Source organism: Phaethon aethereus (assembly GCF_964289735.1).
Source record: "Phaethon aethereus genome assembly, chromosome: 1".
NCBI classification, from domain to species: domain Eukaryota; kingdom Metazoa; phylum Chordata; class Aves; order Phaethontiformes; family Phaethontidae; genus Phaethon; species Phaethon aethereus.
The window spans coordinates 202,288,440-202,306,790 of record NC_138575.1 but is presented as its reverse complement, the minus strand read 5'-3'; the positions used below and the strand labels follow the sequence as shown (position 1 = coordinate 202,306,790).

Genomic DNA, 18,351 nt, shown 5'->3' with positions numbered 1-18,351 from the left:
GCACGTTTCTCTTTCTACAGAGGGTGTAACAGACAATATCTGAGAAGAAATCCGATGGAGTGTTTTCTAAGCAATTAAAAAGCTTATATCCAGCATTCAACGACACCCAGCATTCCCATTACCTAGAGATGAATTGTTTTTTCATGACAACTAATGCCATGGAATTGCTATGCTGTACTGTCAGTGCCTTTAGCAAGGAGGAAGATGTAACTTCATGGACATCCTCACCTTTCAGTGCGTCACCCACGGTTCCGCATCAATTCACAAGGAGGTACAGAACAAAAACGGTTTCCAGCCAAGTGGGCTAAAGCTAATCTGGGAGCAGACATTGTAGGAGGTACTTCATGAAAAAAAATATGAACAGGTTGAAACTAGTCTTGCTGCCAGCAGGTTGAGAGGGACTGCATCAAGCAGTCAGGGAATGGCACTGTTGCACTGCGAAGCCTGAGGCTGCCTGACCAGTGCACTGCTGCCAGCCGGGAAAAGTGGCTTCTGTACACAGTTGGGGACAGCCCCTCACAAGAATTCAGACCCCCTCAGGAGGGATGATGTTCAGTGACGGACGCTCTTTTGATTAACATGGACTTGGCCTCAAAGGCAGAGCACACCCATTCTCAGCACACATTAACCTCCTTGCTCTCGGCGCGAGCATGGACACAGTTCATGAGGAGTCGAATTCCCGCACCCCGCTGTCCGAACACATCCCCAGTAGTCCACGTTCAGGCTGCCACGCCAAGTTTCAGTTATCACAAAATGCCAAGTGTGCAGGCTTACGTGCACCATTTCCAGTTTACTCCAATTAATTTTACAAGCAAATACACTAGGTAGCCATCAGAGATTACAACCAGATTCATACTGGTTTGGATCAAGGACTAGAGCTGTTAGTGCAAAGCCAAATCGTGTGTTTTCCTTGGCCTGTCAGGAGCCCACACTGCTATCTGGCTTCTCTACCTATACAATTTAAAGCACTTCAGACTAGGTTAAGTAGCAGAGACTAAAGGGGTAGCCTTGCCTCACACATCTGTGCAATGGAAAGGAATGTTACTGTGACCACAGCACGCTTCCAGATGAATTCCTTGGGGGAAGAGACTTTTGCTATACAAGCCAAATTCGATGTACTAGCAAAACAGGTACCTAGAAAGATGCCAGAAAGCACGTTTCTTTGTCTCTCTTCAGCTTATAATGTCATCAGATCACGTGGAAAAATAAAATAATGTACTTGTCCATGAGGTAAACAATAACCCAGCAGTTTTTTAATAGCTTAATATTTTAATGCCACACAGCTTGGTTCTTTATGGGGTTTACCTGCCTGGAATGCTTCCTTTAAAACATGCAGGAACACTGCAATACTCCTTGGTTTAAAGTATCTAAAAGCTTTTCAACAGAATTTAATGTTAATCTGCTGATAGGAAACATACACATTTAAGTTGGAGAAGACAGGTCAAGAAAAAAATGTGCATTCCATATGAACTGAGAGGTGACAAGATTAATGACACACTCTTTTGGGGAGGGATATTAATTTTAGTCTTGGACCAGATTCTTGCAAAATTCAATGTGCTGCACAGATATGCTGCACCTCTGTATTACTGCACTAGAAGAGCATCGCTGTCAACTACCATCCTTCTCCCTTCAGTTTAGGCAGTCTTCAGTCATTCTGGGCCCAGGGCTTTACAGACTTTGAAGCTATGGGTACAAAACTTCAAGTTAATTAGAAGTTCTAGGGAGCAGATGGGCAGGTTATGATGGCCCGCACAGTCTCTGTGCCGGAGGAGATGCATCACAATGCTCCAATGTCTGACGGTCCAAGTGTAAAACCTTGTGCTGACCAGCTAAGCGGTGATAAATGTGTGAATGAATAATGAAGAAAGAAAAGTAGAGAGCTTAAAACAACTGATACACAATCAATATGAAAATATCCATGTGTGTGTATAAAAGTATACTGCTTCTAAATCAGACTCAATTTTAGTTCAAAATTTTTCTGTTTAAAAGAGATTAATGGCTGTGTCCCCAAGTACGAGTTAAATGTTTTAAAAAAAACATGTAAATGAGATGCTTTGTATGACAATGTGTTCATTATGGAATCCAGAAGCATATGTTTAATCATTTGGAAATGAGACAATGCACGTATTTCCCAACATGAATTCCATTTTAAGAACAAATATAGAACATTCTGTATCGTCATTCCTTTCCTAAAAATAGCTAAAATTAACTTCTAAGTTTAGCCATTGCACAAAGCATATTAAATTAGAGGTGTTGAAACTACTTGATAATTCATTAATCTAAATTGAAGCACTCAAGAGCAAAGTCCCTGGTCTAGACGAGTGGGCTGTACAGTAGATATCTGCAACCATTAGCATTGTTTTCACTCCCAGAATGCTAGTGCACATATCACTATTACAGTACCCTTTTAAGGAGCTCAGGGCATTAAGACAAAAGCTGTTCACTGGGCAACACCTTTTTCAAAACACACCAAACTGTTCTAGCACATGCACTTTTCTCCAACACCCTACACCACCTTCAGGAAAGGATTCTGCCTCTCTTCTTCTGCAAAGCATGGCCAAACACTCAGCTGGATGTCTCAAGTGAAGCAGAACAGCTGTGCTAGGAAGCCAAGTGCAGCATTTCCTTTGGCCTACGGGAAGATGGGTGAGATGAGATAGTCACTGACTCTGTTGACTTTTGCACTGATTTCTCCAGTCTAGTTAGAAAGAACCAGGTTGCCAGTCTTGTACGTCTGCCTGCATCTCTCCTTCATTGTGTGCATGCATGCCTCTGCCATGAGTAAATCAGATTGCCTGCTCTGCAAAAGTCAGCAAGGAACTTCCCAAAAGACTGGGCCGGCTAAGGCTGGGCAGATTTTCTGGCTTTTCTTCCAGCATCAATTATAATATTGGAAAAAGAAAATCCCTCAACTGAAATATATTTCTCTGGATAACGGAGTCCACTGCAATCCCATTCAAGGGCCAGTGCTAGTGGTGAAATCTTGAATTTTAGACGTGTATGTGCAAGTCTCAGTAAAAGAGGCAGAGATACAAGCACCCTGGGAGCACAGCAACCAAACTGCTTTTTCTTTTCCTAATACAGTATCTCAATGGGTATTAAGTGGCATCGCCATACAGTAAATGAATAACTGGGACCTTTGTCTACATACTGGACTTGGAACATACCTGGATATACCTGGTGGTTAAATAAAGTTGCAGACTACCAGCTATACCTTATTTTCATAAGTCAGTGACATTTTCCATCTGGTATCAGAGATTGGGATTACTGTGAAAAAAACAGCAAACTCACATGCAAATTTTGAAAGTGTTGTGGAAATACAGAACTATCCCAAACATGAAACAGTAGTATCTCAGTTGCAGTATCTCAGCTTTCAAAGAACACAGATATTTTAAAAACTGTATTTTTATGCTTTATCTGCTTAGCTGGAAAGTAATACTATGACTGTCATAATTATTAAAAACAAGAGGTAAAAACATATGCACTGACTACATTGTATAGTCAGATTCACTGCTTATAAAGATAATCAACTTCTTTTGTGAGAGACAGAGACAGGAAAGAAAATAAAAATTAGAAGAAAAGCAGTAATTTGGACTTTGCCAAGTAGAAATATAGAGACCAGAAGAATTTCAAGATAGCTGTACTTCCCAGAGCTATTTAATTCTTCTTTTGAACTGACTGTAAATCCATTTATAATCTGCTACAAAATCGTATTAAATAATATGTTCTGGTTACAATAACTTCAGATTTTTCGCAATGGAGAATTCTGAAGACAAAATCTGAAGCAAGACAAAACCCAAAATAGACACATTCAGGCTCAGGTATTTAATCAGCACCCAATAAGCTTATGTGTTTATAGTTAAATCTGTCCAACTGTATCAAAGTTTCTCTGGAAATGTTATACTATAGCTGTGCATTCATGCAGAATAAAGATCCTTTTTCTTTCACTGTCATGGCAGTTAAGTCTCAATTGAAATTGGTTTTGAGGAGCAGACAACCCTATTAATCCTAGGTATTTTAATCTGGTGACTGATGAAAAGATTCAAGAAAGGAGATGGTTATTAGTCAGTCAAACAATTTTTAACTGAACTCTGGATGCATATTGAGGGAGCAAAACCTTTATGCATCAGAAGACAGTTTTTGTTTATGCCTAGTAAATATTAAAGGTGTTCGCAATACTGCCATTTCCATTTTTTCCCCAGGCAGGTGAAAAAGTAAAGAACACAAGCTGGACCAACCCTTTGTAGAAACTGCTGATGCAGTTTATAGGTTTATACAGCAGAGCCCTGTATAAATTTCTTACTGAATGCTCCCAACATGAGCAGTCGCTGCCCCGTGCCTAATTACCCATTTTCAGTTTACAACTGAAAGGAAGTTTGTGATAAGAAAAATATCCTTCAGCTACACTATCCAATTTAAGCACACAACGAAAGTTGTGCTGCTGATGCAAGCAGCGCCTTATAGTAACAGCGGGAGATAATCCATCTGTACTCTCCCCCTCCTTTGCCCTGGTTCATCAGCTGCTTCTGAGGTGTTTTCAGTATGCTCAGGACTTCCCCCTTTCTGTTTTCAGTCTCATTCAGTCTCATCCAGGCTACATAATATCTTGTCTCTGTGCTAACTAGAGGCCGAAGAAGACATGGCAGCTAGCAAAGACTCAACTCAGAGAAGAAGGTAGGTTACACTGGCAGGATTTGGGGAAAACAGCCAGAAGCGAGCAGGAATTTACCTGCTCCTTTCATTGACGAGCTGTATTTGCCATTTGCTAACGGTCTGCAATCCAGTGAAACTTCTAACCCAGTCAGAAGTTCATCCTCTAAGACTGTCTCTTCTTCTGGTCTGCATCTAAGCCATTTCCTTCTGGAAGCAGACCTAACTAAAGTAATCCTTGCCTTTGTCACCTCAATGACAGCAATTACATTTCGAACTAACTCAGAATAAGCTGGTATTACTGCAACAGCAGCACTTCAGTAAGTTTAAGATACCAATTTCTATTTGGAAAGCCATCTTTTCATATGGTGATACAGAGTTTTTTCTGAGTTTTTCATAAATAGAAGAGTGTTACTTTGAAACAGAGGCTTACAGAAACTAATGGAGTGACCACACAGTAATAAAATACATGAAATGCATACATTTCATCAGGAGGTTCAGTTAGAAAATAGCTGACAAATCATGCACTTTCATTTAATTAAAGCACTAATACTGATGCTTATACACTTACCTAAAAACTCTGAAAAAAACCCAAAGTTCACAGGAAATACGACAATGCTTTTGTAAATATATCTCTATTTCATACCCGAAATACTGTTTCGTCTCCAGCTGTTTTCAAATCATCTTCCTTCCCAATGATTCTCTGTAGCTGTATTTGTTAAAACATGAAAAAAACCACAGGAAAATTACAAATTGGGTCTTACAAGAGCCTCCTTTTTCAGAAACTTGCATTAATTTCACCTTTTCTTAATTATAAAGTCATTATGTTTCTGCGAGGTTCTTTAGTCGTGACAAAATATTTGCATACTTGAGGATATTTTGCTATTCAGACACACTTTTTCCCAGGAATGTCTTATCTACTGTGGTTAATATAGCCAAGCAGAGCATATGAATCTATCTCTTGCAGTCCAGCGCTTACCCTATTTTTAGAACAGATTTTCTTGCACTAAAAGCTCAGCATTCACTCCATAAGATTTTGAAACTCAGGGGTATAACACCAAGGGTCAGTTGGAAAATAAAAATTATCCCGTCATATTCACGCTGTCCTCCTAGACAGCTTTACATAGTTATGCTACAGACATGATTCTCTAGACTTGAAAAACATACCTGTTCAAATGAGGTAGTATACAACTAACAACAAAGAATAATTTAATTAAATAAGCAAATGTATTTTCAGAACTAGCTTTAAGGAGAATGTGGTTTGAGTTTCCCCTCCACCCTACAAATAAAAGAATCTTGAATGTGTTAGCTAAGATGATTTTTAGAAGTACTGAAATGAGTCACATTTAAAAACACAACTTCCACTGTCCCAAACAGAGCTTGAAGGTAATATCGAAAGTGCATTAATTTGCAGGACCTCAAGTATAACTCAGCTGCAAGGTTTCTTCGACTGTATTTTAGCTTGGGAGGTCAACACTGCCACAAGAATGAGTGATTAACATAGCACAAGGTATACCTACCTTTCACAGACATTTGCGTGAATCCTCAAAAGGACAGCAAAAATGAAAGAACAAGGGACTTATTATCTTTCAGGTATAGATATGGACTTAACACCGAACACTCTGGATTTGGAGACTTTAGGAAAGAAGCTTTTAAAGATCAGGGTTTTCAAAGCTGCTGCTTTGCTTCTCAAACATTTCTGAGTGATTCCTCACCCTGTCCATTCAAACTGGGGAAAAAAATCCATGACACAGCCGTTATTTTGTGGGGTTTTCAAACCACTTCTTAGGGCTTTATTTTTTCACTTTTTTTGTTATGTTGTTCAGAGAAGCAATAGGAGCTTGTAAGTAGCGAGCAGGGAAAAACTGCTGTTTGTGTTGCCAAAGGTCTTCCCTTGACTTTCAAATTTTGACTAATTCACCTGTTCTGGTTTTTTTATAGCCTCATTTTTGAGCTCCTCAGGATAGTTATTTCCTATTATTATTTTTAAATGGCATGCATTGATAGTATTTATCAAAATAAATACTGCAACAAGACAATTAAATGGTACCAGTCCTTCCAAGCTTCTCCAATTCTTTTAATTTTTCATCATTTACAAAACAATTGACTAGTACAGTAAAAGCATTATGAAGTTCTTCATGGCAAAATAGCAATATAGAGCTCTGGATAAAAACACAACTGCTCGTCCATATTCTCACTGAAAAAGTACATTTTTTTCTTACCTGAAAAATCCACCTTCTGCTCACACACAAGAAATACAACCATAAATACTTTCCAAACAAGAGAAAAGAAGAGTTTTTCTTTTGGATTTTATTTTTAAATGACTCTTAAAAAAGTCTGCAGAGACTACTAAAGAACACAGACACACAGTGTAATTTTTTTTCACATGTGTTCTGGAAGATTTAGTTGATTGTTTTCTTACACTGTATGTAAATCCTTATAGTGCTTGAAACTGTTTCCAGTAGTTTGCGGATTTTTTCCAGCACAGTGCAGCAATTACTCACAGAGGGAGAAGAATTCTGCCCTTGAGAAATGGACTCTAATATTCAACTGCTCCATGTAACATTTATCTGTATTTAATATTTATCTGTTCATCACTGGAAGATACTAATGGCTAATTCAAAGATAATGAGACCTATTACGCAGAACTGATGCCTCTTTACTGAAGACATACCAAGAAGTAATCTTTTCTGAAGAAGACAAGAGGTGGCAGAAAGGCTATGTCAGTCTTAAAAAAAATAAAGGTGATTTTGCATCTTCTGTTGTTTAAGAGAAGTTACTGCTTGTGCATGTTCTCGGACTGCAGAGGTGTCCTGTCCCAAACCACCACAACTGCTGACAGTGTCGGCTGCTGGTTCCTTCAGTCCTAGATAAACCTCTACAAGTTTTTTTGTGGTATCTACTGTCCAGGACAAGTGTATAACGACAGTCTATTTAGACAGTCTAAATCACATAGCTCTTGCATGTGCCATCACAGTTACCCTACCTCCATTCCAATAGTTTCAAACTGTCACTGATTCTACTTAGAAATCTTTCATCAGGACAGAGTTAGGGAAATTCCTCACTTGCTGGGGATTTCGGGATCTTTGGTAGCCTTATTCTTGATGGGAGGTCTCAGATTAATGTGCATGGGTTATTATGTGCACATGTCTGGAAACCCCCCTCACCAAGTCTCATGTCTTGGAACTGCAGAGCACACAGAAGTATCGTACTGTCCTCAAAAAGATGCAGATAATATGGCTCTGAGAAACAATTCTTTGCCCTCTGGCAGGGGCTGATTAAAGGATGGCAACTAACATCTATGAATATGCCATTTCTACTACATCTTCTTCACCCTAGAGTTGCAGGGCAAAGCAACAAATCCATGCAGGTGTCTACCTCAAAATACAGATTGCTGTGATTCTGGGCCCCAATACTGAAATGTCTCTTGTATTGTGAATGTTTACCACTGAAACATGGATGAAGCAGAAATTAAAAACAGACTGACTTGAATATAAAGAAATAGGGAGGAGAGAGAACAAAGAGTCTTGTTCTTGGGAAGGGACTGACTTTTAACTCCTACCAGAAAGGAGGAAAATGTGCACAGAAATGGAAAAGGTACGGAGCACCTCTCTCCTTCAAAACATGGAATTGCATGCAAGAACTCCTTTCCTAAACATTCATTCATATATATTAGCAAAGGGCACTGAAGCTACTGGGAAATCCTGGATCTCACCCTCCTTCAGTGTCCGATCCTATGCCCCCTCCCAGATTCTTGTGCACCTCCCCGCTGGCAGAGCATGGGAAGCTGAAAAGTCCTTGACCTCCTATAAGCACTACTTAGGAACAACTAAAAACATCAGTGTGTTATCAACATTATTCTCATACTAAATCCAAAAACAGCACTACAGCAGCTATTAGGAAGAAAACTAGCTCTACCCCAGCCGAAACCAGGATACAGACATGTTTCAGTGATCAGGGTACTGCTACTCTGATAAAAATTCACTCGAATTGTACCAGGTTTCGTAGGTTAAAAATAAAGGCTTTTGTTAGAATTTGATTTTTTTTTTTAATCAGCAGAATAATTAAATTTTAACAGAGCAAATTCTTCAAGCTTAAAAGATTTTCCTCAGCTACAAATGAGGGCAGGGTATCTGCAGGCTCAGTTAGGGGCTTCTGGGAACATTGTCTTGGGAAATGGTCTAATTTCAAGTATTATTTTCAAATAGTACTACTAAGTCAAAAAGTATTTTAAAAATATTTTTAAATATATTTAAGTACAACTCACCAATTGTAATCTTGCTAAGAGAATTCACTGAAAAAATGGCTATCAGTGCAAAGCACAAGCTAACAGCTATAGTATCATTAATTCAGAGTTTAAGGCTATGAAAGTACATGCAAATAAATTTTTGGTAACTTCTCTATCAACAGGTGCATCTTTAAGTTTTAGATTCTTACCTAAAGTCTTACATTCTTAGTTTTGGTTCTCTAGAGTTCTTGCATTAATGATCATCTTTAACTTTATCCTAGTGACAGGAAATAATTTGCTTTGTAGTAGCCATTTCAGTTTTTTGTAAAACGGTCTCTCTAGTTACCTCCAATGTGAATGAAGGATCTGAATTAGGCTGACGGAGTCTATTAAAAACTATGTTTGTTAACTTTACATTTGAGTTTTGACAACAAGTATTTAGTTACCAGCCTCCTGTTAAATACTTAAAAGTTGAATAAGTGATATAATGAAGCCTATTCTTCTTTAAAACATCAGAGCAAGATTTTCTTCATTTTGAAAGCATCTGCCTGTCTCCCCCATATTTTATACAAAACATGGGAAAAACTGCTGTTACTCTCCAAAGTGTGAATTGCTAAAAACCCTGTGTAATAGCAAACAAAACTAATAAAAAACAAGAGAGGATGGCAAATTTTAAAAATTATTCAAAATATTTAGAAAATAAAAGACTTTTCCTGATGATTATTTAAATTAGTTCATGGGATTAAGGGATGTACACCAACTACCTTCCTAGTAACAGATCTTTAGACACAAGTCAAAGGTGACATTTATAAAAGTGGATTCAGATTTACGAAGTACTTCTATAGCAATGCTTTGGTATATGCTCCTTTCATATAAAGTAGTAAGTATGTGATCATAGATTGGACTGAAAAACAGGCTTGGAGATTTTAATGAATCTTCATTTAGCAAATATAACCCATGGAACTATTTAAATGCGTTGGAATTAATACGCATATAAACACACATACCTTAAAAAATTCTTTCTTTTCAACTTGCTCGTTGCCATCTGTATCCAACATTTTAAAGGCAATTTGAAATCCAGTCTGGGGTTCTGCAACAAATTGCGAAAGAACTTTATTGTAAACACACACACACACGTACTTAATTATTTAATGCAAAAGGAATACTGCCCATGGTTCAATTCTCCATTGTTATGCATGTACATGACATTTCCAGTAAACCATATGTAATTCCTCCAATATAAGCAAACTTTTTAAACACCTTTTTACTACCATTTCAAGGGATAGTTAATGCAATGGCAAAGCACGAAATGCCAGCAGTGCCTAAGTACAGCCATGAATGTCCATCTGATCCCAATGATTGTGAAAATGATTGTATGTCTTACTGTCCTGGTCTTAGATATTCGCTATAACTGTCTCCATAATCCCATGTCACTTCTGAAGTCTAGCTCTGCCTTGTTTATTAGAGCTCTTTTTCAGGTGAGAAGACTGGAAAGTGCCTTGAGAAATCAGTAATTACTCCCAAATGGCATGAAAGAGCTAGTGTACTCCTCAGGTACTCCTTGCACGCATTACTGTATGCCAGGATTTGGAGTCTTCCCTGGTCTTCCCTAGCAAACAGACTGATGTTGTAATCGCGGCCACCTCGCTCGGCTCCTGCTCCCGCTGTGTTAGCCCCAGGCCTTTTTTTCCTTCCCTTCTCCTCCCTCTCTAAACAATGTACTCAAATGTTACTGAGAAGTAATATGCCACTCTTTCTGGCCTTTTTGGACAAAAGCACGTTTTGTATGACTGCCATCAAGCTGATTTTTTCAGGAATTTTGAACAATTTTACCCTGCATTTCCTTCACCGAGTGGATGTTTCTTTTCAACACAAAAAATGTAATGAGTTCTGAGTCTTGCAGGCGCTATAAAAACACAGTGTGTTTTGAGCTCCTTCCCACAATTTCCTGATCTTACTTTGCTTACAGGAGGTGGCCTCGCTCATTAGCAAGCCCACACAGGAGCAGCGTGCTGCTGAAATGTAGTTACAGTTCACTGCAGTAGCAAGAACTTATTCCAGTGATTTTTGGAGCAGGTGAATTAATTCCACAACCCAGTCAAGTCAGGCATTAATATGAAAGCCACTGACTTAACGTCTCTAGAATATATTCATGTTTCCAAGAACAATGTTGGACTCATGAGGGCAGTGAAGCAGTATCTCTAAAAAACTCCAATGCCTTCAAAGTTTTTCTTTTGGAAATATATTCTTCCAGCTCCATCCTGTAAAGTTTTAAGTCTTGCTTTATATTTAGAGGATCTTTCTGCAAAGGGAACAAATTAAAGAAATATCCCGTTCTTTTTAAGCCATAACAAGACGGTTAAAGACAGTACTATTTTTACATTTTAGTAATAACTACATCTTCAGCAGCCAACTAATGTTCTCTGTGGAGCAACCTGGTGATGCAGGGATATTTTATAAATACTGTTGCAACTGCATAGCAGAGGTCCTCCCCAGCAACTGGGTTGTAATAATCAAAACTGGGTTCCTTTCCATGGAAATGCCACACACTAAATTTGCATTACTAGTACAAAAGCAAGAAAAAGCCTATCCTATAACACATTTAGAGAATAAAAGTAATTGATGCATTTAATAGTAATTCATACCATCTGTGTTGCAATTTTCAGATAAGAGAGCTGTTACTGAAAATATAGGACCTAAAGCTGCTTATACTGTTCAGAGATGACATACTTATCTGATATGATGTAACCCCAAAGGTATGTGTTCGTAAAATAAGCATAGTTCAAAGACTACCTCAGATAGATTTGTATTTAATTAGAATCAGGCAAAATTCCAAAATCTGAACAGAAGAGCTTCATCTTAGCTGTGAGTGCAGGTAGACTTAGGTGCTTCCCCTGCAACCATTCCTACATTGACCAAGCTGTGTGACTGGCTAATGGAAACGAAGCTTTGAGTCAAGGTGACAATTTCAGTTCCTGGGCTCCTTCACCAGAAGCTCCATTAACCAATTGCTGGAAATGAAATTCAGTACAGCACTGGAAAAAAAAAGATAACAATGATACAAGGCATACAGAAAGAGAAAAGGAGATCACAGGGGGCAAAATAAAGCCTTTGTCTGCCAAAGAATTACATTTTCAAGTTCAGTGTTGTTACAGATGGTGCTTTTGTATGACGGGCAGCTGGGACTCTGGAAACATGGTCACTCTTTCCCTGTTTCCCTATTGCTCTGTTGGTGACTTAGAAGAAGATATTTAAATATTAATGGCTGCTTTAAGAAATTTCACGTTAATTCTCACTAGTGAGAGAGACATGTTGTGTAACTGGGGGCTGACTGACATGGGATACTTGTTAGGCAAAGATAGAGGCACTAACACTTGTTGACATTTGCTTTCAAACTGATCGGTATGATAACCCTCTGTGCAACCAAAACAGCGATGTTAGCACTGCATTTTTATCCTGCATCAAAAGGTGCCTTTGTTTTTGCAGTTCAATACATTCCTATATAAATTCTGTAAAAAATAATGTTACTTGATTATCTGGAGAAGTGGAACAACTTGCTCTGATACTGCCTCAATTTTCTAATTGTTTCAGCCAATAAATCAGCATGAATTTACTTTCAGCTGCCACAGATTTTTAAGGAAATAGAATCTTTGGCACATATTTCTGCAACTTTAAGCAAGCTATTCTTCTGAAGTTATAATGTGGTTGTGCTTTTAAAAAAAAAAATCCCTCTTCTTTGAGTTGCCATAAATATTTTTAAATTGGCTTTCTAACTGGGCTAGACGCTTATTTCTGATTTTAAAAAGCACTTGAACTCATGTTCAATCTTGTGTGTAGCACTGGACAGTCACTACTGGTGAAACAAACATTTGTATGGTAAATAGGTTATATTAATATGCATATACTACGTAATATTGTGTACTAGTTGAAGTTCCTAGTAGAAACCAATGCAGTTCTGCTGAGAAATGATGTAAGCTGTAAAAGGCCTACCTAAACTGTGTGAGAGGTGTCTACCGACAGACATTGTCTGTGAAGACTGGACTCTGGAGACCAACACTACCATGACGGAGTGTATTTCTAGAGGAAGGAAAATTTGTCAGTTTGTTTAAGCCCTTGCTATGGACCTTGCAGCCATGGAAGTGATGAGGCTCAAGCATCTACAATCTATTGGGATAAGAATGACTGATTCCTTCTCACCTTTCCCCATCCACTGATACCATGAGATCTACTATGCCTGGTTTTGTCCCTTGCTTAAAATGTTAGACCTGTACAAGTCAGTCAAGCAAGACTGCATGCGGACTATTACATGGACACGCATGTGAATTACTTCACTACTGGTCTATGGGTCTCACTGCGTAATCCTCATCGCACACATCTTATCTCAAATCTCGGTATTTTCCAGCATCACCTACACTTCATCAGAACTGCACAGGGAGGTGGCAAGCATGGCATAGTGTAAGTATGGGTGAGGAAACTGAGAAAATCCAAGATCACTTCCAAGGCACAATCAAAAAATGCCTGCTGTTTGCAGATAATGCAAGTACAAAACAAAAAAGTTTTTAAAAAGACTGTCTGATAGAGAAAAACAAAGGGAGCAAAGGAGAGGGCAGAAATACATGCAAAATACTTAGAGGAAATAAAGTCAAAAGGAACAGAGAAAAAAAAAAGGATTAAAAAGTCAAACAAAAAGACACTGCAGAAGTCTGCTGCTTATGTATATCATCCATTGCATATCTGAACACATGAATAACAGGCAACAACCTTTCAGACACCACAACAGCTTTTTACACCACTGCATGGGCAATAACATTAACATCTCATTGTCCAAAATGACTAAAACTACCACCCAGAAGACAAATTATTTATCTTCCCCCACTGTTCTTCTTCCCCTTATTATGTGGTCCTGTAACCAATATCTCTCCTCTCTCAAAGTCTCTTGAAAGACTTTACTGATCTCATGGTGCAGGGATTATCATGATTTTTGAAGTACTGCTATGGACCAGTGATGACACTATGGAAGTAAGTTGCAATCAATTAAAGTTATATCCATTTATATTAATGCCTTATCACTCTATATACAATAGTTCTTTATGTTTTACTATAACGTAGAAATTTAGAAGTTAAAAAATATCAGAAGAAGTTCCTGGAAAGCTGTTAGTAGCTGAGTATTTATGCATATGTATTTTAAAAATATAATACTTACTCGTAAGGATTGTCAGCAAAAATAGGTACTCTGCATAAGATATCAACCCTGAAATAAAAGAGTTAAAAAATGACTTGCAAGGAAAAATTACTTATAGCAAGACTTGAAAGATCAAATCTTATAAATATAAAAAATGTAGTTTAACATCGTATTAAATAGGTTATTAAAGTAAGCCACATTACTATTTAATAAAGTTTTTACTTCTGTTTTTAGTGCTCTGAAGGTAAAATTCCCTATCCAGAGACTCATCAATGTTCATGTCTAATCAAGAAAGTAAGGTTTATTTGGTATTAATAAAAGGCCTACCCTAAATCTTTGGATTCTCACTGAAAACATTCAATGTTTATTTAAAAGGCAAATAAATTAAATGCGCTTTGTCACATTTAGTACCTGGGAGGAGAACTACTCTAACGTTACCCTGAAGGATCAAAGTCCTCCATCCCTTGGCAGGCTTGTGAAGGCGGAGAATAGCTTCCCTCTAATTCTCAAGGGGAACATGGCAACACGCAAAGCTGCCAAGCTGCTAGATTGTGCTGATAGCACTGCTGGGCAGCACGCCAAGAGGAGGCTTCTTTTTTTTTTTTTTTTTTAAATAGGAACATGTCCTTTCTACAAGGTGAAAGTATTTTCCCCCCTTTTGAAGGAAAATTCCAGTGTTTTCCTTTGAAATACCACTTTAAGTGAAAAGCCTGAACAAACACAAAGATGTGATAGCGTCAAAATAGAGCGTATGAGCTAAAGATAGTGCATAACCAGGGTGGTTAAACGACAGAATCTGAACCATCTGCCCTGCAATAATGTTTGGGGGGGAAAAAAAAAAGTAAAGGGCTTTTTTATAAATCACTTTTCAAAATAACTGGGCTACTTTTAACTTGTGAGCTAAACGTTGTATAATGCTGAAGTTGCTCCAAAAAATGAAGTTCAAACATGCCTATCTGTGCAAAGATAAACTATTTTTTGTAATTTATATTTAGTTAATTGATAGATAAGGAATCTACTTAAGCTTCAGAGATAAACAATAACTTCTGATAAATTACTATGCAGAGCTAACAGCATTTGTATTTGACCTCAGATAGTGACTTAACAACTTAAGTTTTAAGTACCAGAGTTTAGAAATATTAAATTGCTGAATGCAAGAGTCTGAAAATCTGAGAACAAGTCTTAGCTAAAGACAGGTCTAATGCTGATCTTGTTGCCAACTCACTCTGGTTCCATATCTCAGCTTTCCTCTCCATCAAAATAGGGCTAGTAATCCTATTACCCTGCATGCATCATGTGTAAGTCAGCACAAGTACTACAGTCATACGATAAACTGTGGAAATAAAAAATACTTTAAACTCAAAGATTTAGTTTTGCTTACAAGTTTTAGGGTTACTGCCATTGCAAGAATGTAAATTATTATTTGCATTGCTGTAAAACTTGGAATTGTGTTCCTAGACAACAAGTCCAGGATTTCTACAAATTTGAAACCAAACAGAAAGAACTCCTACCCCATTATTTTAGCTTATATGTCTAAGTATAAGACAAGATAAAAAAATGGCTAGAAACAAATAGGGAAGGAAAAGAAATTAAGAAAATAGTGTGACAGGCAGTGATCAGGATTCCTGCTCCCTAATTTTGTGTGTGTCACAGAAAGAGGGTGGTTAAAGGAAGAATATAAAGTAAAACAAGGAGGTAACTTTTCAACTCTGTATAAAATACACCTCCCAACTGTGGACTGCAACGGTATCAGCACAAAGACCTCTGCCTGAAAATTTAATCAGCAAGTTATGAAGGCCAGCATCACTGGCAAGGAGAAGTGGGAGTCTGCCTCTCGGCTGTCTGGAGATGCGCTGCACAGGGATAGTCCAGGGAAGAGCTGTAAGGTGAAGACAAGCAGCTTATGCCAGATAGAACAAGGAGAGCCCAGTGTTGGGATACAAAAGAAGAGATGACACACTCAAAGGAGCGATGTAAGAAAAACATCTTTATCAAAGCAATTTAAAGGGTATTTTACTCTGGAGAAAAGGAGGCTGAGGGGAGACCTTATTGCTCTCTGCAACTACTTGAAATGAGGTTGTAGTGAGGTAGGTGTTGGCCTTTTTTTCCCCAGTAACAAGTGATAGGCCATGAGGAGATGGCCTCAAGTTGTGCCAGGGGAGGTTTGGATTTGATGTTAGGAGAAATTTCTTCACCGAAAGAGTTGTCAAGCATTGGAACAGGCTGCCCAGGGAAGTGGTTGAGTCACCATCCCTGCAGGTATTTAAGAGACGTGTAGATGTGGTGCTTAGGGACATGGTTTAGTGGTGGAGTTGGCAGTGTTAGGTTTACGGTTGGACTCGATCATCTTAAAGGTCTTTTCCAGCTTACACGATTCTATGATTCTATGATACCAACCTGGAAGATTATTTTGTTAAAGTCAGAGAAAAAAAAAGTCATAATAATTGAGATACAAAATGCTGAGGACCTGGAGAGTTTTAGCTATATGGGTAGACATGGAACATTGTACTTTATAAAATTTTGCAGAAAGAATCTGCAAAATTTCTATGGAGATGGTAGGATGTAAAGAAAAGATCAATTTAAAGACAACACTCTGGTTATCGGCTCAAGGGAGACTCCTGATGGCTCTATGCACTAAAATTGCAGAGGGTTGGAAAGGAGAGCCTTGCAAGAAATGGGAGAGAAGAGACACAGACTCTGTTTTCATCATCTTATCACAAGCTGTTTGAAAAGTCACTATAGTGAAATAGGTAAAAAGGTAAATATAATAAAAATATGTAAAATTTTCTTGACTGTTCTTTAAAACCTGTCTCAGTGCCTTAAAGCAAAGCCACAGCCTGTAGGACATTTTCAGGCAGACTGATTATACTAAAATAATTTGAGATAAGATTTTTTAACTTGTGGACTCATTTCCATATAAATTCTTCTTTTAATTTTATTGTCCTTTTACTAACTGTAGTGAATGACCTTTATTTACCATAAAGTAGATTAAATATTTTGGTAATCTTTTTTTTCTGCGGTAATCATTATGAAGTTACTCAAAGTAAAAGATGCAATGCAAGAAATTTAAAAGAATAATAATCACAGAACATTATATTCATGTCCAAGCAAAATTTAAAAGATAAAAGCTTCACATACTGCTGAATGACTCAGCATACTTGCAGCCAAGTGTTTGCAGTTAGCATTGGCAAAATACCGTCATTTTCTAACATTAAATGAACCTTCCCTAGTCCTCCCTGGAAATCTCTACCTTCAAACTTTATAGCAAATGCTGACAGTACAATATTCTTGTTGCTGAATAAATCATAAGTATACCCACAAAAAAACATGAATTTAAAAACTGCCCACTAGAAGGCAGAATTCCCTAGCGTTATGTGTTACAAACTGGACTGATGACAGTTTTCTCTCTACTTGATATTTAAATAACAATTTGAAGGTAGTTAGAATAATCTCAGCTAAACAGTGGAAGAAGTGTAGATTCATTATTCTGGTACTTGTAAAAGCAGCTTTTAATACATAAATATTTACATTTAAAAATATAATACTAATGCATCTCAAAGCAAAAGCATCAAAGTCACTAAAGAGGCATCATGACCAAAACCTGTGAAAACTCCATGTGTTGTGGAGGCCTATGGATGACTGCACTGAATGTTCCTGCATCATCTCAAACTCCTACCTGACCTTTGAAGGACAGAGTATACAGACCCAGTCCTAAGCACGGGGAGATCAATGCCTTGTCCAGAATGCAAAAGATGCCAGGCTGAGCATATCATCGAGCCCACTTTCTGCCAAGCAGTCAGCTGGGAGAGGTGCAGTAAAAGGAAGCTGTGCTGATGTGCATGTTTTCACTTTCTGTTGGTGGATTCCCAGCTTTCCCAGGCAGAGTGCTTTGGGGACTTGAGGTGTCAATCACTAAAAAAAGAAAGGCACTAGGGAAAGCAGGGACAGAGAAAAAAAATAGCCAAGAATTAAAGACTGGGAATCCTTTAAACCCAGTCCTGGGAAGGCGCATGATGATTGGTAATTTGAAGAGGTGGGAATGGCTATTCAATACAAAATCCAGCCTTCTCTGGGATAGGAAAAAATTGTTCAACTTGTTCAGAGATCTTTCAGGGCTGCTGGGGTATGCTGGGGCTTGCAGGAGTGGACTGACAAGCAAGGTACCCAGCTGAAGACCCCTCCACATCTGCACAAGGACGGAAGAAATGAACCGCACACGGACTATGCCATGAGGCCAAAGGGCAGGCAAAATGCTGCAGGCTGAGCTTGAGGTCTGCTCTCTTGCACAAGC

General features: G+C 38.2%; 1 protein-coding gene across 1 annotated transcript in view; it reads right to left on the bottom strand.

The window, feature by feature from the left end:
* Nucleotides 1-18,351, bottom strand: part of MICU2 (mitochondrial calcium uptake 2) — a 146,268-nt gene that overhangs the window by 17,879 nt on the left and 110,038 nt on the right. Inside the window, exons 5-7 of the mRNA XM_082014218.1 lie at nt 14,082-14,129; nt 9,886-9,968; nt 5,297-5,359 (exon numbers count right to left, since the gene is read on the bottom strand). Coding sequence (XP_081870344.1) covers nt 5,297-5,359; nt 9,886-9,968; nt 14,082-14,129 — 194 coding nt within the window. The remainder of the gene's footprint in view (nt 1-5,296; nt 5,360-9,885; nt 9,969-14,081; nt 14,130-18,351) is intronic.